General features: G+C 34.9%; 1 protein-coding gene across 8 annotated transcripts in view; it reads right to left on the reverse strand.

Moving 5' to 3' along the window:
- The window catches only part of LOC145939084 (zinc finger and BTB domain-containing protein 8A-like), a 76687-nt gene that overhangs the window by 26463 nt on the left and 26124 nt on the right, over positions 1-24100 (reverse strand). For 3 of the 8 annotated variants that reach the window (XM_083043176.1, XM_083043177.1, XM_083043175.1), the window contains exons 3-4: positions 23820-23999; positions 20762-20885 (exon numbers count right to left, since the gene is read on the reverse strand). In XM_083043176.1, coding sequence (XP_082899302.1) covers positions 20762-20885; positions 23820-23999 — 304 coding nt within the window. Of the gene's footprint in view, positions 1-15673; positions 17119-20761; positions 20886-21638; positions 22823-23819; positions 24000-24100 lie in introns of those variants that run through there. The other 5 variants (XM_083043172.1, XM_083043170.1, XM_083043173.1 and 2 more) reach the window with 3 other exon arrangements.

Consider the following 24100-nt stretch of genomic DNA (forward strand, 5'->3'; position numbering starts at 1 on the left):
TGGATACTTGGGTAGGCATTCGACTCCGTGGATCCCGGAGGTCTCGCGGATTCCAGGATCCTCGAATCCTCGAATCCTTCGGAGCAGAATTGTGGACACAGATCCCGGGTTGGGTCTTTGAATCTTTGGATTCTCGAATTCTTCGAGTCTGAGATCTCTAGATCATCGAGTCCTAGGATCTTGAGACATTCGATCTTTGGAATCTTGAACCTACAGATACTCGGCTTCTCGAATCCTCGGATTCTAAGATCCCCGAGGTCTTGAGTCCCTGGGGTTCGTTGGACATTTAACTCCTCGCAGATGCGAACAAGATCTCTCTGTATCCTTGGATCCTCCGATCCTGATCTCACTCTCATTAATTTCGCGCGTTTGTCGTCCCCGAATTTTTTAGTCGCTTTTGCTTCCCTATATCTCTACGTCTCTTTCCTTTCCCTTAAAAGTCCTTTCAGTCTTTTGGTAAAATGTACTGTGTATGTATACTATGTATATGTGTTATATATCTTGCACGCGCGTTAATCTTAATCGCTAGAGACAGACAGAACGAGAGACAAACATTTAACCGAATGTACGAATAATAGAAGAGAAAATAAATAAAGCTTTTTTTTGCTTTCGTTACAATCATCGTATAAAAATTGTACCAATGCTATTTTGAAAAGTTGCCGTTTATCGCAATCAAAAATTGACTGAATCGAAAAAAAACTCGACATATTTTGCACGGAAAAAATACAAAGCAATCTATAACACGTTTGAAATAAACGCCTCGCACATGAAATCGTTCGTAAAATGACGTTATTCTTTTTGCGATAAACAGAGAAAATACGGGGTTCTTGATTAAAAATCGATCGCTCGTTACCTCTGCGTTCCCTCGAGGCGCCGCTATTTTTTGCGAATTATAAGATATAGTTGCGAATTATAAGATATAAATAAATTTAAATAAATTGAGCTACTGGCTTCTCATCTATCTCATACTTCGAATAACTTCGCTCGAGAAACGCTCTTTGTACGCGCTTAATAATTCCGTATTTAAAAACATGGAATTTCGCTTTGTGAGAGACGTTAGCTCTTACGGACTATTTTCGCAAATATCTACGATACGAAAAACGCGAGAACGTAACGAAAGAATAAATATTAAATCAAGCGGCGTTTCGAGTCAGCGAGTTAAACGAATATCGTCGCCGATCTTCGCAACTAAAGTATCTACTAAAAATTTTGCACGGTCTTCGTAATACAAACGACAATGGCTTAAGCTTAAAATAATGGTATAAAAAAAAAACACTCGAATTTTCATCATTACTGCCCAAACATTTCAACCGAAAAATTTGCCTCATAAAAAGTGGGAAAAATAAGACGTATTTTCCATTTTCGTTTCTCGAACTTTATTCTTAAAAATGATCTTTTATTATAATGTAATCATGTTGAATATCGATTATCTCTCTCTCTCTCTTTCAGATATGCAATTGTCGTTTGACATAAAGACAGATTAAAAAAGATACTTAGGATATCACGTATCAAGTAGCGACTTAGAGAATTGCATCGAAAAAAATGTACATCGCGCGTCTTCAAACGAAGTGCAAACACTTGCCTCTCGACGCGATTGAAATCGAGGTACACGAAAACGTGCGATCAAAGCGCAGACATGTAAGTTCTTTTTAAACATTGATCAAACTTCAAACCAGTGCGATTAATCAAAGAAAAAGCGTAAGAATGGGCGTACAAGTTTTGTGCGTAGGCAAAGCGAGCTGAGATCGTAAATGGGCTTTTTTCGTCCTCTTAGCATCGCGTATCAAGAGTTTCACGAGTGTGCTCGATAATAATAATAATAAAAAAAAGTGCTACGAATAAAACAATTAATATGTCAATCTCGCAAGCCAAAGAAAAAATCAACATCGACATTCGCTACTCAAGAGACTGACTACTAATCGTGGGCCGTGCATTATTTCCGTCTTATGCACGGTGCGTTCTCAAAATTCCAAGTACGAGATCAGCACTTACGGACGTTTAAGTTATTAACCGCGCTTTGTCCGAAGAAATTAAGCGGTGCACCGCGCGTGCGACGACATGTGCGCTAATATGCGCTACCAGGTCGGTCGAATTAATTATTGAAACGATACGTATACGCGAGACGACCGAAACAATTATACTTCCATATCCTAATGCACGGAGGAAGCGAGGTCGTTATATTATTCAAAGACGCCAAATGGTTCTGTCTGTCTCGAAGTACTAGTACCCGGCACCCGAAATCTCAAACGGAGGAGATGGATCCAAAATGTAATGGAGTATTCTGAAGGCCCGCTCACTCAGCGCGCTCGCATACGCCTAAGTACGCACGCACGCGCTGCGTGTATAAATCCGTTATAATGCTGTCGTGAAAACCCTCTGCTGCCTGCCGAGACGCACGGAACACCTCGTAATGTCAAATGGCGAATTTCTATCTTCAAAACCGGTACTTCACAAAGCGTCTCTCTCTCGTGTGAATTTTCCTTTACTGGAAAACACGCCATTCGCAGACACAAGTGTTTTAATATATAACTGACTTTAAAAAACGAATGACAGATAATCATTTCCGTTGAATTTGCGTATGAATTAGAGATAAATTTAATAAAGTTTGCATTTTATAGATTTTCGAAATTAAGGAGACAGAATACTTTAAAGAAAATGCATGTAATCAAGAGAGTGCAAAATTTTTAAAGATATCAAGATTAATATATATATATATATATATATATATATATATATATATGTACTATAATAAAGCTCACGTCAAAAAATGATATGTGTTCCAGAGTGCATCGTATCACATGAAATTACTTTAATTTATTTTTATGGAGAGAGACGCTGACTGTGAATCGAAAGTGATTTATCGTTCGATGGAATCTCCGTGACAGAGAAATGACACTCGAGGTGCTCCATGATCTGGAAAAATGGAGTCCCTGAAAGCTCGCGCTCCCATTTGAACTGATCAATATTCGTTTTAACGCGCCTCACTTAGCGTACTCGGGATATCCGCCAACAATCATAATGGAAACATAGGGTGTAACAGAAATAACGCACATATGTCGGTGATAAAATCTTATAAAAATTTATTTTCGATAAGAATAAAAATTTAATGGATATTTAATTAGCCACTATTTTTAATATATTTGTATTGAACAAATTCTCAGATTTTTTCATGTTCTTTTAATTATAAAAATTTAAAAATTTTTGAATTGCTTAAAAAGTTAAAAAAAATTAGATTCCTTAGATATATTTGAGGAAAATAGAATAAAATTGAAGTTTTGTTAAGAAAATATTTTCTTCAGAGGTTTTGAAAAAATAATACACCGCTACACTTGCATAAATCGTTATATACAAGACACCCTATAGAATGCCATTTACTCTTGTCGAGTCAAGATCACCTGGGATTTCGAATAGACTGACTGAGCTTTCGCAAGAGACTCCATTCCAGCGATACCCCAAGCATGATATCGCGTGTTAACCCTTTGCAAACTGCCGTATTTTCACGATTACCTGTCACGTGCCACTTTATTTTACCGCGAAGTCAGCAATGTGAAGCAAAGCGCGTTTAAGTAAAAATACAAGAAAATCACCAAAGAAGATAATTTTACGGTAATACTCGCACAAATATTAATCGTAACTATTAATCGCAACTCGCGTAAATTAATAAATCTGTATATGAATTTGAAAAATCTTGTGTAGTCTTCAAAAAATGTCAAAAAGATGTTAAGAAAAACTTATCCCCCATAATTATTATTAGGATTATCTTACTAAACTCTCTGTTATAATATTCTCTATACAATAACTCTGTATATTAATTATTTAGAAAATAATTACGGCACCACCGCGACAATAGAATAATAAATCTTAATCGCGTGTATTATATTTGCGCGAGTTACGATATGTTTGGGCGTGGGTTCCCCAACGATCCTCCCGTATATGTGCAAGCGTCACCTTATGCAACTCTCGCGGAAACGGCTGGTGCCACAAAGGGTTAAATTGCTGTCTGGCTCCTCAACGAGCCGATTGCCGTTGACGCTGCCGCGGTGTAACGTCATATCGATCGACTGCATTCACGCTAGCTTCCGTTCCCGATTAATGCGCGATTTAAATAATATTCGCGTGACGAAGCGCGGGGACGGCAGAGAAAAAAGGTAAAAGGTCACTCCGCGCTTCCGATCGATGAGAGGACCAAGGAAGGATTCGCTAAAGAGGGAGGTAGGAGACAGGGAACGGAGAGGAAAGAAAGCAGACAAGTTAAAAACTTTCATCGTTCCGTTCAATTTTCAATGAAACCGGATCGTCCGCCTTCCCCCCAGCGCTATGCTTTTTTATTTTCCACTTTTCCGCAAGTTTCCGTGACGAGTGCGCGGAATGCAGTCGCGGATATGACGCCCCATCGACGCTGTAAAAAAGGCTTTGTACATTGTCGCTTTTTATTATACATATACACAAAGTTGAGAGCGATATATATATATATATATATATATATATATATATATATATAAATGTGTGTGAGTACCTGTTTTCTCTTGTTAGTGGAGTAGCCTCGGTTAGATTCGGTTAGAACAGTGTTTTTCAACCCTTTCTGCGTGATAGAAGTGCCTTGAAATGCGCGAGACATCGCGAAATGCTTCGCAAAGAGATTGCGCTTACCGAAAGTCGCATATCAATAGCAGAGATTTGTATAATAGATTTATATATAAGATTAAGATTATAATTGTAATAAGATTCTTTCTTATAATGTTACTTGCTATATAAAACTTAATTATCAAATTATATTTCGATATATATATCGGTTTACGAAAAGTAAGGTGCAAAAATTTAATTTTTGCTCCAAATAACTGTCAATCTTAAATTTCTTCCACGCGATTCTGCTATCGATATATTTCTTCCGCAAAATTATGGTAGTCTGATAGTCCCTTTGATCTTGATTTTTTAATAAAAGACCGTAATATGACAGATATTATACAGATTCGCGATGAGATTATTTATTCCGCACAAGATAAATTATGCTATTTGTAAATATCTTTCTCGAACACCTTGTGTTGTTACTATTTGCTTGGGATTCGTTTCAATAAAGAAAAGAAATATTGTATAAAAGATTGTAAAGATAATCAAAATTTTCTCTCCCTCATATTGTCGCGAAAGATTTGTTTGTCACATGGAACGGAGGTTGAAAAACACCAGGTTAAAATATGTTTCTTGTGAAGGGCGGAGATGTCAATTACGTTCCACGAATCGCATAAAATTTAAGACCAACAAAGTGTGAATAAGAAAAAATATAAGAGGAAGAGTGAGGAGTATATTTTTATATATATAAGGGGGAAGGAGAGAAAGTATGAAAAGTATGAAGATAAAGAAAAGAGGATTGAAAATGACGAAGGCAAAGCACCTGTATATGTTGGGAAATGATAAAATTCAAGTAAACGAGAATCTATTCTTTTTGTCCAGAGAATATAAAATATGGTTCTCTCTCTTTCTTTCTCTTTTCGCACACGTTGCGACACGTGTTCCGTTATGTTATTAAATAACAAAAAAAATTGAGCGATCCTTTCGCCACGAGAACCACGAAGCACGCATCCTCTTTTTCTATTTTCTGGCAGAACGAAGACTTTTCCGAAAAATAATTAAATTTAAATATATCGCAATTGAATATCAAATATCAATTGGCGCAAAAGCATATATCCGTAATCCATAGTGTAGGTTAGATTGTATAATCATTGTTTATTATATTTCACAAATCTCTTTTCTCGGTACAAAAATATTACAATATTTTATATTTGGTAACTTGGTTACCTTCATCTATACTCGCTTAAATCTTAATATTTGTTGCGCGCGCCAAAAAAATCTTGTCCGACACTCTGAAAGATATGATTAAGTTAGCGATAACTTTCAACTTTGAAAATAAAAGAATGAAAGTTTCTTCATTATTCTTAAAAACGCGAATAATTCGAAAAGCTAGAAAACCGAATCTTAAAATTTCATCTCTGAACTTTAAAAGTTGAATATTTAAATAGACGAATCTCTCGACGAGAAGAGACGTCAAGATGATACCTTTTAATTCGTCATGAATTAAATAACAAAGTAGCGCAAAATTTTGTTTGGCGCGCGCATACAAAAAACCTAATCTCTAAATACACAAACGATAGTTTTGAAAACTAATAAAATTAAATTCTTATAATAGTTGTATTAATTTACGTTGGCGCATAGGCAGGCGATTCTTATGGTATTTTTTTTCTTTTTTTTTATGAACGAGAGAAAAGGGGAAGGATTTCAATATAAGCGCGATGGTCAACGCAGTAGGCCCTAACAGCATCGTTATCAAACGTACTTCCTTTTTTAAATATGTCGAAGCGGAAAATACGAAATCTAGCGTAGCGAAAAAATAGATGATTCAACGGAAATTGATCTATATGTGAACTCGCAGTATATGCAGACAACTTTCCAAACTTTTCGATATCTACATTGCAAATATATCATTTGCAATACAAATTTAATATATAGATGCATTTTTTATAAGTTTATCGCGCGTCATTTATAATTCTCATCTACGTGATTTTTAGTATTCAATTTTTTTGTAAAAAAAAATCAGTGCTTAGAATTTTCCTATAATTGGAGATTCGAACGAATCGAATTCGACGATCGAATGATCAGATAAGATCCATCGATTCTTACATCATGATATTATCTGCATTTAATATAATCAAAGATAACACGATGCATATAAGAAACGATCCATTGGGAATTTATTTCCAATTAAAATTATTGGAAAATTTCTTTCTATTTAAATCACGAGAAATTTTGCGAACGGCGAATTTTTCGCGTGATCAATGTCGCAAGATTGGAGTGGAAAAAAGTATTTCAGCAAACTGAACATGCCGCATGCGCCGACAAGTAAATGTGCGCAGTAAACGTGTCCATAGGTAGCGTGACACTACTAGTTATATTTTAGTATCGAGCAGAAGGAATCGATGTGCCGCCGACAATGCCAATATTTCTCCTAGCGAAATAGGATTGCTGCGAAATTAACGTCCGGAAATAAAGTTTGATGGCGCAAATCTTGATTTGACGGGACGATCTTGATTCGCGAGAATGACGTTGACTGATAATACTGGATGTAATTTTGTCGACGTCATATTACGCGACGCTATGTTTTTCTACTTAATTTACGAGAGTCGTGCAAACTTATGTATGTAAAAAAGGAACATGAATCGTCTCATTCTGACATGTAAAAATCATATATATTTGTAGGCAAATAAATGCTCTTTGAAGTGCTATAGTTAATCAAAAGTTTTACGACGTATCGATTCAAAATCGTTGCGGAACTTTGGCTATGAAGAAGGAGGTACCGATCGCGGATGGACGATTAAATACACCGCGCCGCAAATAACTCCTCGAGGTCGTCGAAATACTTTTACTACAAACGACATCACGTTTTCAGCGTGTGGTATCGATAACTCTTTGTACAAAAAAATCGAGAAATATCAAACCACACGTTTCAAATATCTATAGATATCTATTCTTCAAGTTTCACGGCGTATCGGCTGATTAGCCGTGAAATAAGTTTCTCATCGAAATTTTCGCGTTGCCTCGGCGTTTATAGCGCAAATTTTTCGATGCACGTTCCAGCGTACTGACATGTATCTATTATTCCTTTTTTCCTGCAATTTATACTATATGCAGAAGATCTGTAAAGGCGCATTACGCCAGACACGTGCCCGTATTTCTAAAAGCACGTGCGACTTTCTGATCTTCTTTGACAACTTATGTCGCATTCTGATATTTCTGTGTAGAAAAGAAAGGAACTTGAAAAGCACTGAATAAAGTTGTGCACGCTATAAAGTTTTTACTTCTGTGTTAATGTATTGTAGCGAAAAACTGTTCGATGTCTAAGAAGTAATTCTTAGAAATTTCAAAACAATATAAAATACAGCGCGAATAAAACTGTTCAAAACTTTCAATTCTTTGTAAAAAAAATTAATTAATTAAATAAAATAATACAATCCTATATAATAAATAATCTAAAAATAAACAATTGAAAATCTATTTCAATTTAAATAAGAGACTAAAATATAAAATAAAAAACTTAAATAATAAATTAATTAATTAAAAGATCAACTGTCTAGATTGGTAGATAAATCTTAGTTTGGTATAGTTCAGACTTCGATATCTCGCGTCGTGCGTGTCTTTTAAAAGAAAGCGTCAGAATATAAGGAGGAGAGTACGAGAAATCCGGATCGGAGAAGACGAACGGCAACAACGTATTAGAGTAACAAGCAAACGTCCGTTTGGTAGCGTGATTATTTCCGAGATTTCAAAACTGATCTTATCGAGGAAGTAATACAACCCTTACAATCACCGGCGAGCGCTCGCATGATGATTTATATCGGAATCGCGAGGCACGAAGCGTATTCAAAGCGTATTCAAAGTATTGCTCGGGCTATGGTGGGCGTCGCACGGAAGTTAAGCTAGTCGGAAGTGGAAGTATTCCTGCAAAACTTGCCAAGACAAAGACGAATGGGGCGGATGTATGAAATCTACTTGTAGAAATTACAGGGGTCCGATGTTGTTTGTACAAAGATGCGAGCCGTCTGTAAATGAAACGCCCATTTACTCGACTCCTCGAGCCGATATCGCACGGAAAAGGCAATTCTATCTTGCATCGTGTATATGGATCGAGAGCGATAGAAAGTGAGAGATAGAGAAGTGTACTCCTGTACAAGAGCGCGAAAGATTATATATCAAAGCGAGATTTATGAATAAGGAAGCCACTCAGAAGTTACTCGAATCGCGTTCCAAAACTTTACGAGTGGGTGCTCTACGTGCGTTTCATGTCCTCTCCGATGCTCCTTCAACATCGATCTGAAATGTGTGTTATCTCTCTGTAGCTAGGCCTCTCGGTAACTCCTCTTTTTTCAATTTTCTCTTCGAGTTTATTTTAGTCAAAAAAGAAGCATCTTTCGATCCTTAACTATATATAGTCGTCAAGTATATTTATTTTCAAATATGGTTTAAATGTACGTCTATAAATAATGTACAGTTGAAGAGTAGAAAAATCGAAAGTGCGTCTTCGTCGACTTTTCGATATTATAGAATTTCCCCGATATTATAGAATTTCTTCGATTATCTCAAACTTTATAAATTTAGAATTGCTGTCACCCTTCATTCGCAAGCACCCTTGGGCTCGAAGAGATTAAAGGGCGGAGAACAACGCGATCCAGCTGCCAGCGCTTCACTCCCTGACCACGGGACAACCCTCTTTCTCTCTAGTGAGACGTCATTGCAATGGAGATAGAGGAAGCGAGAGAAAGAGAGAAAGGAAGAGAATAGTTTATGTGATGGACAAAGAGACAGAGAGAAAGGGAAAAAGGGGAAGGACACGGTATAACGGAGGGGATGCTCGAGAAGATTTATTATGCAGAGGAGAGCGAGAGAAACGGACGGGCCCTTTCGGAGCTTAACACACTTTGTACCGGGCGTTGCACACGTAAGCTGTCTCTATTTTTCGGCCAGCAACGTTGATATACGCGCGAAGAGAGTATACGCCAGCGGTTTATACTCTGAATAATGCATCCGAATGCATGCCTTAGAGGAGCTTTCATCTCTTCTTCTTATTACTCAGACGGATAATATAGTTTTATAGAATCACAAAAGAAAGACGATTATGCAAATTTAATTTTAATCAACGATGGAAAACCTCTTCGTTAAAATTCTCACGATGAATATTCTAGATATCTATATAGCCTAATCACGAATAATTACAGGAATGTAAATACTTAGATTAGCAGTCTAAAAATCGCTCGTATTAACAACGCCCAGTCATTTACGGATAGAAACCCGATATTCTCTCATATACCGACATCGATCACCGTGCTGCTGTGCCAGAAAGAGCCGTTAGGACGGAGGGCTGCAAGAGGGGTAGAAACGACGAGACGTAGAGGACGACGAGGGAAGGGAACAAGGAGAGAACAGAGTGTATTTCCCACCCTCCATTGTGTACGCGTCCCTCTCTCCTCCCGGTACATTCGACTAAACTGCATATATGCCGAGGAGTGCGGCCGCGTGATCTATGTACGTGGATTCAACACAGCGGTCCATACGGTACGGGTATAGTACTGTTACAGGATCTCACGTCTCCCTAAGCGAGTGACGATCATATGGCCGATCCGCGTGGAACGGATTTGTCCGCGTCCCTCTTTCTTTCTTTTTTATTTTCTTTTCAAGCAGATGCCACACTAAATTCACACGTGAAGAAATATCTTTCTCCTGCTACATCGTGTATATTTCTGTCGAACGAGGAGCTTTTCCTAAATCCCGAGCAGCTCAAAACCGAGAGTGAAGAACCGCGACTTCTTTGTGAGAATAATCGAATATCGAGCGCGTAATAATTTTCCCGATTCCACATAAATTAATTACGATTATTAATTTAAAAAATATCACGCGAGACTCTCGAGAATACAGCAGTACAATCATTTAAAAATCCAAAGATCTGTTAAACAAAAAATTTAAATTATCTATCTTTTATTTTCGTAATCTCACAAAGCAAAATTTCTATGAATATATAATATATGAGTATAATATAATTATTCATAATTCAATTATTCAATGAAATCGTTTGTATCGTGGAATTTCAAGGAACGACGAAATTCCGTCGCGCACACTTTCGCGATGCGGTTGATTTCAGCAGTACTATTCGCAAAGCCGAAATGTTGAAAGTTCATTTCGAGTATTCCTGTCAGTAGATATAGCTATAGAGCGCTTTACCTAGGTCCTATAGAATATCATGCCGTCTGTACGAAGACAATATCGCAACGTTCCTCGAACATGTAACCTCAAGACATAAGGAGGGTTGATTGAGCTACTCGGAAATGGCGATAACAAGAACATCACGATGTATGCAAAGAGAATAACACTTCCAATCGAGAATTCAATATTGGCAGAACGCAAAGGCCATTTAGATTATATGACAATAGATATATAGACGGACGCGTATGAATTTAAAAAATATTATTAAAAATTCAAGGAGAAACGCGCAAACAATAATTCACGGATAGATCTCGTCACATTTTCTAAATTTTTTTATATACAATTATAATATAAGCAAAAATTGCTGAATACGCAAATATATAAATAAAAGAAAATTAGAAAAAACTTTCGTTCTGTAAAGCTGTCTAAAGAAGAAAGTCGGTACAATTCGAACTGAGAATCCTACGGTTAAGTGGTTAATGGCGCGATCCATTGAGCTTCGCGAGATCGCATTAGAAGTTTCTGTTACTTCAACGTTTCACGAGTGAACTATCAAGAACCTATCGGCGGAAGGCAGCGACTTCTCCTTCACTCGGCTAAGCCAACCATCAAGTTTAAAGTAAGCAGGTACGAACGTGAAAAAGAGACGAAAGCCTCTCATCATGTGCTCGAGAAACGAAACTCTTTGCGCCCGGGGATACTACTCGGAGTGTGTCTCTACTCAGTGATCCTCTTATTGAAGACACTCTTTCCTATCCTCGTCTTCAAACCACTGTCACATTCGTCCGACCGTGAAGCGCGGTCGTGTAATAAGGGCGAGAAGATATGCTAGTAAGGAGCTTATCGACGTCCTCGGGAAAGGACCTCGCGACTCCATGAACGAGTATCGCGTTCACCCATGCACGAGAATATTAAACAACCGATGCATCTCGAGAGCACAGAAAATCTATAATATGCCGTTTCGTCGGCGGAACCGCTTTGTTCAAGGATCGATAGATGGGAATAAGTATCGGTGAAGAAAATAAATATCGAGTGAAGGAGAGGTTCCGAGATAGTGATTTTAGAGAAAGACAAGTAGGATCAACGAGTGATAGAGAGCGAAAAGAACGGAAATAAAAAAAGATGCAAAAAAAAACAAGCAGAAAACAAAACCGATTATAAAAATCTCGAAAGTCGTATGACGTCGTCCAATGTTAAGAAAATGTACTGTACTTTGGTACGCTGTGGTCCGTATAATACTCTGTGACATTTTAATTAACGAAGAGAAATTTCTTGAACATATGATTTATAAGACACAGTATTATGGCTGCTTAAATGTACTTTACGAAGATATATAGAAATATCTCGAGAATATATAAATCTTTAATGTTGGAATGTGAAGCGACGCTGGGAGTTAATAAGAGTCCTCTAAAGTTCTCTCGCCAAAATTTTCTCAGTTTTTTAGATCTGTATATTCAGAAAAAAAAACAGATCAAATAATCTGCATATAAATCTGCATTTATAAAATACATGATTTAATTCGAAGAATTGCAAAGGACATAAAAACGGATCGATGAAATAGAGGACAAAAAATAGCACGTTGCGAGAATAATTAGGGTAATGAAGAACGGACTGTATAATTATATGCAGCAGATCAATGGAACGAGCTATTGTAGGGGAGGAATGCAAAGCGTTGTTGGCTTTTTATTGCTCGAGAGAGAGAAAGAGGAAGAAAGAGGGAGAAAGAGTGCCCTTTGACTGTGCTGCGATAGCAAAAGTCTGGCGCGATATTAATTTCCATTTCGGCCCTGCTCGATTCACTTATGCAGCGACACTATCCAACTACGTTGCCCGGAGAAACGAACGCATGATTCCACCGTTAAAGGTCGGAAAGTTATGACACTGAAGTGCCTCGTCGTGACACGACAATGTTTCTCACGTCTCGCGCGATGGCGAGAGAGAAAGATTTACATATATATAATGCAGGAGGCAGTTACAAGCTGCATGTCGCGGCCAATTCACGTTAATATTACCGAATTGTCACCCCGACTACGTGTTCTCCTTATTACAGAAATTATTACAAAATTGAGAGATTCAAGAATCTGTGCCGTTCGTAGATCCTGCACTCGAGGATACTACTAAATTCCGCGTGTGAATTCCTGAGAATCTTGTAGTGAAAATATCACGTCACTGCATTGCAAATATGCGCAGAGTTCAAGTTTTGAATATTTATAGGTCATTTCTGAAAAAAAATTTCTCGATATATTCTTTCTTTCTCTCCCCTTTCCCATCCTCTCTCTCATTCTTTCTCGATATCAAATAATTGATTCCCCAAGGGCAAAATGTGATTTAAAAAATATTGTGTGGGTGAACACGCAATGTACATATCATCTGTCATTATTATTTTGCAAAGAGACATTACAACAATTTTCGTTTAATTCGCAAGGGCAATTTCGCTCATGTGTCACGTTGTGCTCTGAACTTGTACGCTTGTTTGTCGTTAGTCAAGCTGCCAGGACGGAAAAAGAGTCGATATATACAGTCAATACATGTGTCATTGATAGAGAGCTATGTCCAGTGTTGTGCTTAGATGATTTTAAAATTAGCTAGATAAAGATGAGATAAAAATATGTAAATTCATCTTATAATAGATAAGATAAAGATGATTTTATTTTAAATATATATAGATAAAAGATAAAATTATATGACGATTCATCTAGATAACTTCCAGATAATATTATTTTTAAAATCGCTTATGTAAACGGTTAAAAAATGTAATGTAAAATAAAAAAATAAAAATTATAAATATAAAAATATATTTATAGTTTTATTTATAAGTTTTTATCGTTTACTGCTCAAGTTCTATTACTTAAAATATTTTCATGTGCTATGAAACTCTAAACCAAATTATCTGAATATTATGTTAGATAATTTAGTAAAGATAACACTTTTTTTTATCTAATACATTTTTTTATTATCTATATAAAGATAAGATAACGCCAAAATTTAATCTAGATGATCATCTATATAATTTTATTTAGATAACAGCAAACACTGGCTATGTCGTTCCAAACTCTTCCAATTTTTACTACCGTTCGGCGTAATCGATCTCGGACTTAGCATGCGGCTTTATCTCGCGGAAAATGTTTATGGTTTATTCTTTCTGAGAGAGATAAGAATTCAAAAATCTAAAAAAGTAAAAGTGCAGACACTTAAGCTAAAAAAAAATTGAAGATTAAAATACATCTTAAAATTTTTAATTTGAAGCAACTCAAATTCCCCTACATTATTTTTATTTGCGTATTAAAATGTATCATCATATAAAATATCAGATATTTAAGGAAAAGCAAAAAAAGAATTTCAAACTGTTATAAAAGTTATAAAATCTAAGTAAATGGTAAACGAAAAGCAAATAAGACCGTCGTATCGAAAAGTAAAAATAAAAATAGGAGAAATAAATAACTGATTCTTTCGATACAAATAATATTTTGTGACCATTGTTCATAATTAAAGTGGTCCAGTGGCAAGTGAATTCCCGACAGTCTTGCGCGTACATTTTTTTGCTAGTTCCGGAAACCGTGACGCTGCCAGAACACATCCGCTCGGCGAAACGAGACGACGCTCGTTGTTGCACGTAAGTGAGAGAGAGGAACAAACAAGACTGCATTACGTTCCCGCGAAACCGCGATGTCGCTTTGTACGAACGGACAGACAGCAAAAGTTTGCTGTCGCCGGTCGTACGAGAATGTTTCGAAAATTTGCTAGAATACCGAGAAATTCTTTTAGAAAGCCACGACAAGAAGAGCAAATTTCAATAGTTGCGAAAAGAAAATTAAATATCGCAACGATTGAAAGAGCAAAGAGTACAACCTTATATTACACTTAATCCCGTAAAACTCTATGTACGACTTTTAACTAATCCTACGTTTAGAATAAGACCGAGATTCTCTCTCTTGATTTATGAGGTAACAACGAGCTTAAATAATCGTGTTTAAATAAATCTGGAAAGGTAAAAAATTAATGATTACATTAAACATATGCGCGAGAGTTATCTCTGGCATACGTTTACTAATATCTATACGACCGCATACTTTCCGAAAAACTTCGACATATTTGCTTGATCTATGTCCGCTATTGGCACGAATTCAATGGCTCGAAGAGCTAAAAGTGTCACATCTACAAATAGAGAAAAAATGTAGATAGGTAAAAAAAAAAAAAACTGGCTCGATTCCTTTAAAGTCGCGTTAAAACGATGCGAAAACAGCGAAAAAAAGGGTGCGTGTATTACATAACGATGTAAGAAGGGCTATGAACGTATGACCATACATTGTCTAAAGGAGGTATATCGCTTACTATAATTATTTACTATTCGTCATATTTATGATTAGTCACTGTATCCTTGTACTTAAACGAAAGGCACCACATAAGTGAGTTCGCAAGAAGCCTGTTTCCTTCTCGTAACAGCCTATGGGCCTGCAGGACTAGTTTCATCATGACTATTTTTGAGCCACGGCGGCTCACAGAAATCAGTCTTCGACGTGATTCACAACCTATGTTATATAAATATAATATATATGTATATATTATATATATTACGTACATTTTCGTCGAAAAATGCTTTGCATCATACTTTTATTTCGCCAGATTTATTCAAGCGTTAAAAACATGAAGGTTTCCTGATTTATTATTATTGTTACATATTATATATACATATATATATATATATATATATATATATATATATGCGTATATATAATATGTATATATATATGTACATATATATACACATATGTATATATTTGACATATATGTATATATATATATATATATGTCAATACATATGACATATATGTATACAGTGGCATATGTCTATACATATACATATAATATATGATTATATTATATGTATATAATATATATAAAACATATATGTTTTTATAACACAAGATATATGTTCATATTCCCTATCGAGTGGATTTTTTATGAAAAATTTTAATGAAAGATTGCAGAATAATTGGAATGATGCAAAACTTTTCGCGACATGTGCACGCGAGATATTTAATATTGTTAATAAAAATAATATTTCTGCCGCGCCTATAAACGAGAAAGCCAAAGATACTTAAATCCAAAAATTCGAACCTAGAGATCGGAAAAAGCCGCGAATTCTCAGAATCAGAACAATTCAAAGATTCGAGTAAATAAAAAGGACGATTACGAGATCAGGGAATAGCCCCGTAATAATCTTGAAGGAACGTTACTCATCTTCCGTATTCCGGATATTAAATCCGATACGCGATATTAGACGATCAGCGGGAGGTAGAACACGAATTAAGTTTTGTACTCGATATTACTTTCACTGAGATCTCTGGCCATTGTTTTTATAAACACTCCATTATATCTAAGGGAGCTCTAGTTCTCTTGAGCGAGAACAGATCCCATGTCTCTTATTCATTAGAGTTAAATACTTAGGAGCTATAAACGCACAAGAATAAATAGATTTAACTTTAGTTTAATTATAAGTACTTTAAAAATGTACTTTAAAAATGAGAGAAATAAATGTACGCGCGCGTAACGGCACACCGTTTTTATATAGTTGTCATGTATACAACTATGCGACGAGGTCGACACTTCGTGTGACACTTCGTTGATTGTAGCAATTATTATTAATTACGCGTGAAACGTGAAACACGGGCAAAAAGTTGAACGTCAAGTCAGCTCTCTTAATGTATGCGCGCGAATCTACAAGCTTACATTTTACGATAGGAAAATATATTATGTAAGAATAAAGTATATGCGTTATACGAGGTCTTTTTAAGAATCGAAGGACCCAAGCATCCAAGGCTTTGAAAATCCAAGGATGAATGAAACCTAAGATATAGTCCAAATATCAGCAAACGATAAAATAGACTATATGATTCTCTAGGTGCGATAGTTTAAGGCGTTCTCTAATTAAGAGAGTATAATTATTGTATCTCAATAACGCCTGCATCGATTGAAGTCATAATTCATAATTCAAAGATTTACGCAAGTCATGGTATATTTTGCACGTGTACGCACTGCCTGTTATTTTGCAACGCAAGTGTTACTAAGTCAAGTAATGCGATTCGGATTTGGCTAAGAAATGTTTATGCTCCATACGCGTAAACGGCGATATCAAGCCCTCCCGCCCCCCGTGTTTCAGCTTAATGTGCCTTTTCAGATTGTCAGACCTGGTCAACGATATCATACAAATGTGACATACGTGTTTGTCGGGGTTGTGCGATTTCATGTGCTTTTTTATGTTGGCTACGCTCTTGCCGCAGAGCTTGCAGCATTCCATACCGATCTGCGAATGTTCTAACTTATTGTGACTGTCTTTACTTATATCCTTTTCTGTTTTGCAAGTCCTTGTCGTTCCTGGAATACAAGGTCCCGTTTCAATGAATTCATCATCATAATCCACCGACAATGCCAACTGTGTCTACTAGTATCATCCCAAGATAAGAATGGTCGATTCGACGTTACCACACTTAATCGTTTCCTTTTTCTTACGCAATGTTACCTGCGATAATATCTCTTGGTTTCAAAAAGAAAATCGCGCCTAATCAATCTAGTAAAAAAGTTTATAAATACAAAAATAGAAAATAAACCATTCAAAACTGAATATTAAATCACTTTTCCAAAATTATTAACTACTTTTTTTTATAACGACATAAATAAATATAATACTTTTTTTCTGCATGATATTCGAAATAAAAATATTTTATATTTAAGATTTTATCTTTTTTTGTACTTATATATATTATTTGAATACTTAATTTTTTTGCTAAAATAAGAATTTTCATGAAATAGATATTATTTTATTAATTACTGTTTTTAGTAAAGCAAAATATTTGTGTATTAATAAAATTCTAATTCTTCATTACATAGATATAGATATAGATTGAATATAGTATGCATAAAGCTAAATAATAATTTTATTATTAGCATTATATATAGCTGTACTATTATATTTTATAAAAGTAAAATTTTTTATATTTTTCAATCTTTTAAACAAATCTTTTTTTTTTTTTTTTACTAATTTAGATATTTCGATGCATTTCTAAAATAGATTTTCTAAACATTTAAATGTCTGACATATTGCCATTGCGAAAAAGGCATTTCGGATGATAACGTTAAATGGAGCACCCTGCATACTTCCCATAAGTCACACTCTACGTCAAATAGTTGCAGAAAAGAGGAAATTCTCTCTATTACGTTCAAAGTCAACGAGAATATCATAACGAACACCACACTCGTATTTATACAGGGTAATGCACATAAATGGAATTGCTTAATTTCCTCTCTTGTTTTCATAAGCGCTAAAAAACATATGCATGTATAAAGAAATTACACAGAAGAAATAACATAGACATAAAAATAGAAAAACAGGAAGATCCAAGGACATAACGATTCAAAGAGAAGGAAACTGAAACTTTTCTGCATTTATCGGAAACAAGACGGAGAATCAGCCAATTCCATCAAGGACTTCACCCCGTGCTCTTTCTCATCTATAATTACCTACTCGTAGCAAATGTCAATAACAATGTAAAAAGCGCAATTCTACGGTCATCTCATCGCGTTCCAAGAGACTAAAGATACTGTCACAATACGTACAGGAGAAAAAGAAGGAAGGAAAGAGACGTCAAATCAAGAAAAAGAAAATCGAATAGGAAATAAACTTTCAATTCAATATAAAGATCTCAGAGTAAGGAGAGAAATTCACCGATGTTTACACGACGAATTCCGTCTAAGAAGATCGCGATATGAACTATCAACTTTGTCCCCCCCCGGTTCTCAAATACCGCCTATACATAAATTGCTCCGTCGAAGATCAAACGCGCGCATCCCGCGACTATTGGCAACTATTGCATAATGTATCTCGTGCAATATTTTAACTAACTAGATATAATATGAATATGCAATCGCGCAAGAGGAATATATAATCGAGCGGCTATCAACGATTATATTACTACGACGACGACGATGACGACGACGATGACGACGATGACGAGATCACCACGAGGTCGAGGATGCGAAAAATATGAATGTAGAATAGAGTTAGCAGCAAAATCAATTTAATGAGCGGTTCAGTCGCGTATACTTTATTAGCTTCAGGGATAATCGTTAGGAGGAAAAATGATACCTAGGGTTACGAGTTTTCCTGCAGCTGCTTCTGCTGCTGCTGTTGGCGACTATTATTAATGCATCGACGATGCGCAGTGGATAAGAATCGTGTGACTATAAATAAGCGTGACGTATTAATGCGGACAAACGATAGAAGATATCTCGTTAAAAATGTTTTATCTCTTAAATCCCTATCTATATACTTTTTTTATTTACTTTTTTGTAGTTTATATAAAAAAAATGTATGCAAGAACTCGGATCTGTGAATCTTCCAATCCCTAAGCTTCCAGAATCGGTGGAGATTTTCAAATTAAAAAATCTGCGAATTTTAAAATCTTTTAAAGCAAATTTTTAAATTTTTGAAAATTTTAGTATCTCTAATTTTAGAATAGATGCTTTGGAATTGTAGGATCCTCGAATCCTCCGTTCTTTAATAATTGCGTTAACCTCCACATTCATCTCGTGGTATCAAACAATGTGTATGGGAAAACGTCTTACGTAACGAGTTTTTTTTCCCGCAACCGGCAACTTTATTAAAGCAAACGACGGATTGCGCAACGAGATGCGCCGACTGCACATTTTGTTGTTAATATTCTCGTTCACTCGTAGATCGAAACGAACAGCGCAAGAGAGACGTGAGAATATAAGATCAAGATCGCTAGGCACGGTGACGCAAGAGTACGGCAAAGGGTATATAAGAGAATAGAAAAAAAAATACAGCGTAGAAACATGCACAAAGAGTCCCGCCATGAAAATTGCATATATGCGTATATCTGCATCCGCACGTGCACGCATATATGACATGTATATGTCCAAATGTAGCATATGTGTGTACATATACACATATATATATACACACATACACATATGACATATATATGTGTTTGTATGTACACGTTATCTCGCACACACGGCGCACATTTACGCGCATTCACGCAAATGGAGTTCGTTAATGTGACACCACGCATACACGCATACGCGCGCCCGCGCACGTGTAAGAACAGCGAGATGAACTCAGCCAATCGCACCCACACACTATCGCAATCTCGAACACAACAAAAAAAAAAAAAAAAAAGAAAAAAAAGAGAGAGAAAAAAAAGATAGAAGTACAGTCCATTTGCTGATACCATGTCCCAAACCAACGAGAGTTTTTGTTATGTTTTCTGTATATATTAACACACGTAATTAAAAACTACCACAATGACGTAGCAAATGCACGATACCATCACCACAACACCAAGGGTTCATGTAATATACATATGTAGTTAAAAATATATATGTATATACACACAGATGGTGCATATTTGTGTCAATATGTATGCATATATATGAATATATGTATACACATGCATGTACACATATACATGTACATATATTGTACATATATACATATATAGAAAAAATCTTTCTCTTTCTAAAATTACACTCACTACACTTGCCAGATTTGAAAATAGAGGGATGCTCGCTTCGTACGATACCTACGTACGACTCGACTCGTATCAAATCCTTGCAAAACGTGCATGCAGATCTCCCGCGATTTCTTAGATGTAACATATTTCCCACGCATTGACTGACAAAGAGTTCATTCTCTTCGCCTGCGAGATATCAAAACGTTCAAAAGATGCAAAATCAGATGTTGACGAAATTGTCATGAATTAAACGCAATACTTACAGCAAGTCGTAAAATAATACACTGATAAATCTTTTATCGCAATTTAATCGTAATATTCAATCATATCTGATTGTTTAGTCATGTTTGAGATAATATTATCTTCATATAACATACGAGTTTATCGCAAATCAAAATGGCTTGCGCGAAACGCAAAAAACTAGGAAATATGTTAAATCTAAATGAAATTTTGGTCGTAAAATTGAAAATATGTGCAAGTCTTACCATCAAGTCCGTCGAGCATTTCCGGGGGATTGTGATGTTCGGATGATTCGATCCCCTGAACACCATCACTGAGCGCCCCTGCCGTGGTCCCTCCATCTTCTCCCATTAGTCCAACTGGATGACCCTGCCACACAAAATGATTATATATATTTATAAATAAGCATTTGTAACAATAATGTTAAACTGATTTATGGATATTACTCACATGTGAATAATAGTACGATGTGGTTTACTTAAATTTATATATAAATATTTATTTCTTATTAAAATTTAATTGGTTTTTAAAAATAACAATAAATAAAAAAATATTTAGCGAGACATTTTTTAAATGCTATCAGACTTAAATATAAAATAGTAATCTCTAATTACAAAAGAGATCAAATATTCTAATTAATATAATGTAACAAGTAATTTTTACATTAGTTCATTTTTATTCTTTCTTTAAAAATATAAGAATCCATCACAGAAATATTTTCGTCTCAGAAATATTTGCGTTCTTTTTTTCATATATTGAAAATTTGTTAATATATTATAACTTCGAGATCTTACAACACATAGTTATATAACAATATTTTTTAAAAGATACCAAAATTCTTCTACAGTTCTCAGTCATTTCAGAAATATTTTGCCTTACCGTTGTAAAAATAAACATATTCACAATATATAAAATCATATATTTTATTCATTCATCTGTTTGTGCAATTTTCGAGATTATGTAGAAATTTTACAAATTATTTTATAGACTATTTAAATGTACAATTGTTGTATAAATTATATGTTGTCGATCGCAAGAAATACACATATACATATCATTTTTTTTTCATAAAATAAAAATATTAATAAATCAGTTTTATTATGTATATATATTTTGCACCTTTAACACAATAAAATAGTGTATATTATAATAGTGTACATTACTTGTTTACATGCAACAATAACTTTAACATCAATAAAATCATTTGATAAAGAATATGTCAAACTTCTACCAAATTATATATTTAATAAAATATGAATGCACTTGTAAAATGTTGCTAATATTAAAAGCATGCTCGATTAGATAAAATCTAAGAATCAGAAAATTAAAAGTTAAAATACATATAAGAAATTTTGGACAAAAAGGATTTGGGAGTATCGAAGAGATCGGGTTAGTCAAATAACAGTGCGCTTGTAGCACACAAATTTCTCATTGTGATTTTTGATTACAAGTTTGATTAAAACGGATCAATAAGAAACAAGAATTTAGTTAAAATTTTGAAGTATGCTTTGTACAAATGTGGTGTGCATGTGTTGTAAATATTGCATTTCTAAATATTAATTTCTTTTAAATTAATTGAGCGAAACGAATTATAAGCTAGATAAGCACAAATAAGAATAAGATAATAAGTATCAAGGCTAGCATGTCTTTGTCGTGTAAACATAATTTTTTTTTGCCTCGATTTCTTTAGTTATACATAGATTATGTGCTTTGCACTTATTGTGATGGTTCACGATCTCGAGTCTAAAATTGCCGTTTCCCGCTGCGAACGAAGTGCGAATTTCTGGTATGGATTCGCTCCACTTTCTACAATATTTGCAAAACATAAGGTTCGATTGTTCGTCATATTGCAACCAGGAATATGTTTCTAACCATCCGGGTTTAAATCTACCGGCCTTTCTACTTTGCGGAGTAGAACGCTGCAAGTTAGCGCACAATGTTGATTGAATTACGGACATTCCCGGTTCCTGATTTATTCGTAGGGATCTATGTATATCACTATCAGACAATTTAATATTCGGACTACATTCGGGTAACGATTCAGGATAAGATTTCATTGGATTAATGTTATTATTTTTATACGAAGAATGCGAGTTCACGAGTACGGTTTGACTTAGATTATACGAATCTCCAGAAAATTCAGATGCAGTTCCTGACATATTGACACAGAGAGAACCTCCAGCCATGATGGCACTTTCGCGAGAAACTTGTACCGCAGCCGAATCTGGACGATTTGAAGTCATGTTCTGTACATCCATAGTTTCGTCACTCTTCCCACCTCTCTGAACCTCCCACTCCATACTAGTCTGTCAACAGAGAAGGAAAGGATATCTGCTTAATCAACACATCTCGACCGATTGATCTCTTTTAGCAGAAAAGCCAATTCTGTAATCTCTAATTAGAAAATCCCTTCCTTCCCATGTCTGTTTTGACTGAGTAGTTGTAGAATGACGGTAAGTAATCGTCATCAGTTGTGGGAACAGTAACGAAACTCCGTCATAGGGAAAATTATCTTCACGATATTACGAGAACTTTGCACCTCGTTCACGAATGTGCAAAGCGTTTTAAGCGAGAAGAAGCGTATAGCATCTTCGAAAAAAACTACAGGTAAAATAAAAATATCTTAAAGAATAAATAGAATCAGAATAACATGCTGGAATAATATGTACCAAAATGCCTTGTTACACAAACACGTCACACCACAGAATGTTCAAGCAATTTATATGTGCATTATTTTGAAAAACTTATGTAAATCGATATATATATATCGTTCTTAAATATAAAAGCAATTATTAAAAAAGTATACATCAAATAATAGTGCATATATAATATACTACTTTAAAATTATATACTTATTGATAAATATGATAAAATGTCAAATATAAAAATAGCTTTTTGATTCGTAGTCTTGTAAAATCAGATAAAAAAGCAAGAGCATAAATACATTTCTTATCTTCTTTATCTTTTACACCAGTATGATAAATAAATATATCAGGAAATAATATATTTTCTTCAATTGTATAAATAATTGTAAATAATTTTTGAAATATTTATAATTACCTTACGTATCGATAAAAGAAAAGTAAATACACATACATTGTTGCATATAACATGCAAAGTTTAAAAAATTAAAAATTTTTGAAGTTGCTATTTTACTTTTTTTTTTACTATATTTTATGTTAACAAATATGTGTCTATTTGCTGGAAGGTTGATACACATGTTTAAAACTATATAGGTGCAAGATATATAGAAAGAAATAATTAATCAAAATAAAAACGTGAAATGCATAAAAAATTACTTACAGGGAGGGAAATGTTGTCATGGAAGTCCGGTAAGTGATGATCCACCTCTTGTTTTATAGAAGCCTGTGGTTGTGAAGCAGGGGATATGGGTCGACCACCATCTTCCATCTCAACTCCCATGGCATTATTTAACTTTGGAATTACAGGAGGACTTGATTTGTAACTACACTGCGAGGATGTCTGAAAACAATCAATTATAAATTTTTTCAATCTGTTCTAAATATTATATTTCTTGTTTCAACAAAACTTTTGATAACAAATTTTTTTTTTTTTTTAAGAAT

The sequence above is a fragment of the Prenolepis imparis genome, unplaced genomic scaffold (assembly GCF_030444845.1).
Source record: "Prenolepis imparis isolate NDT839.2.m4 unplaced genomic scaffold, iyPreImpa1.0 SCAF_7, whole genome shotgun sequence".
NCBI classification, from domain to species: Eukaryota; Metazoa; Arthropoda; class Insecta; order Hymenoptera; family Formicidae; genus Prenolepis; species Prenolepis imparis.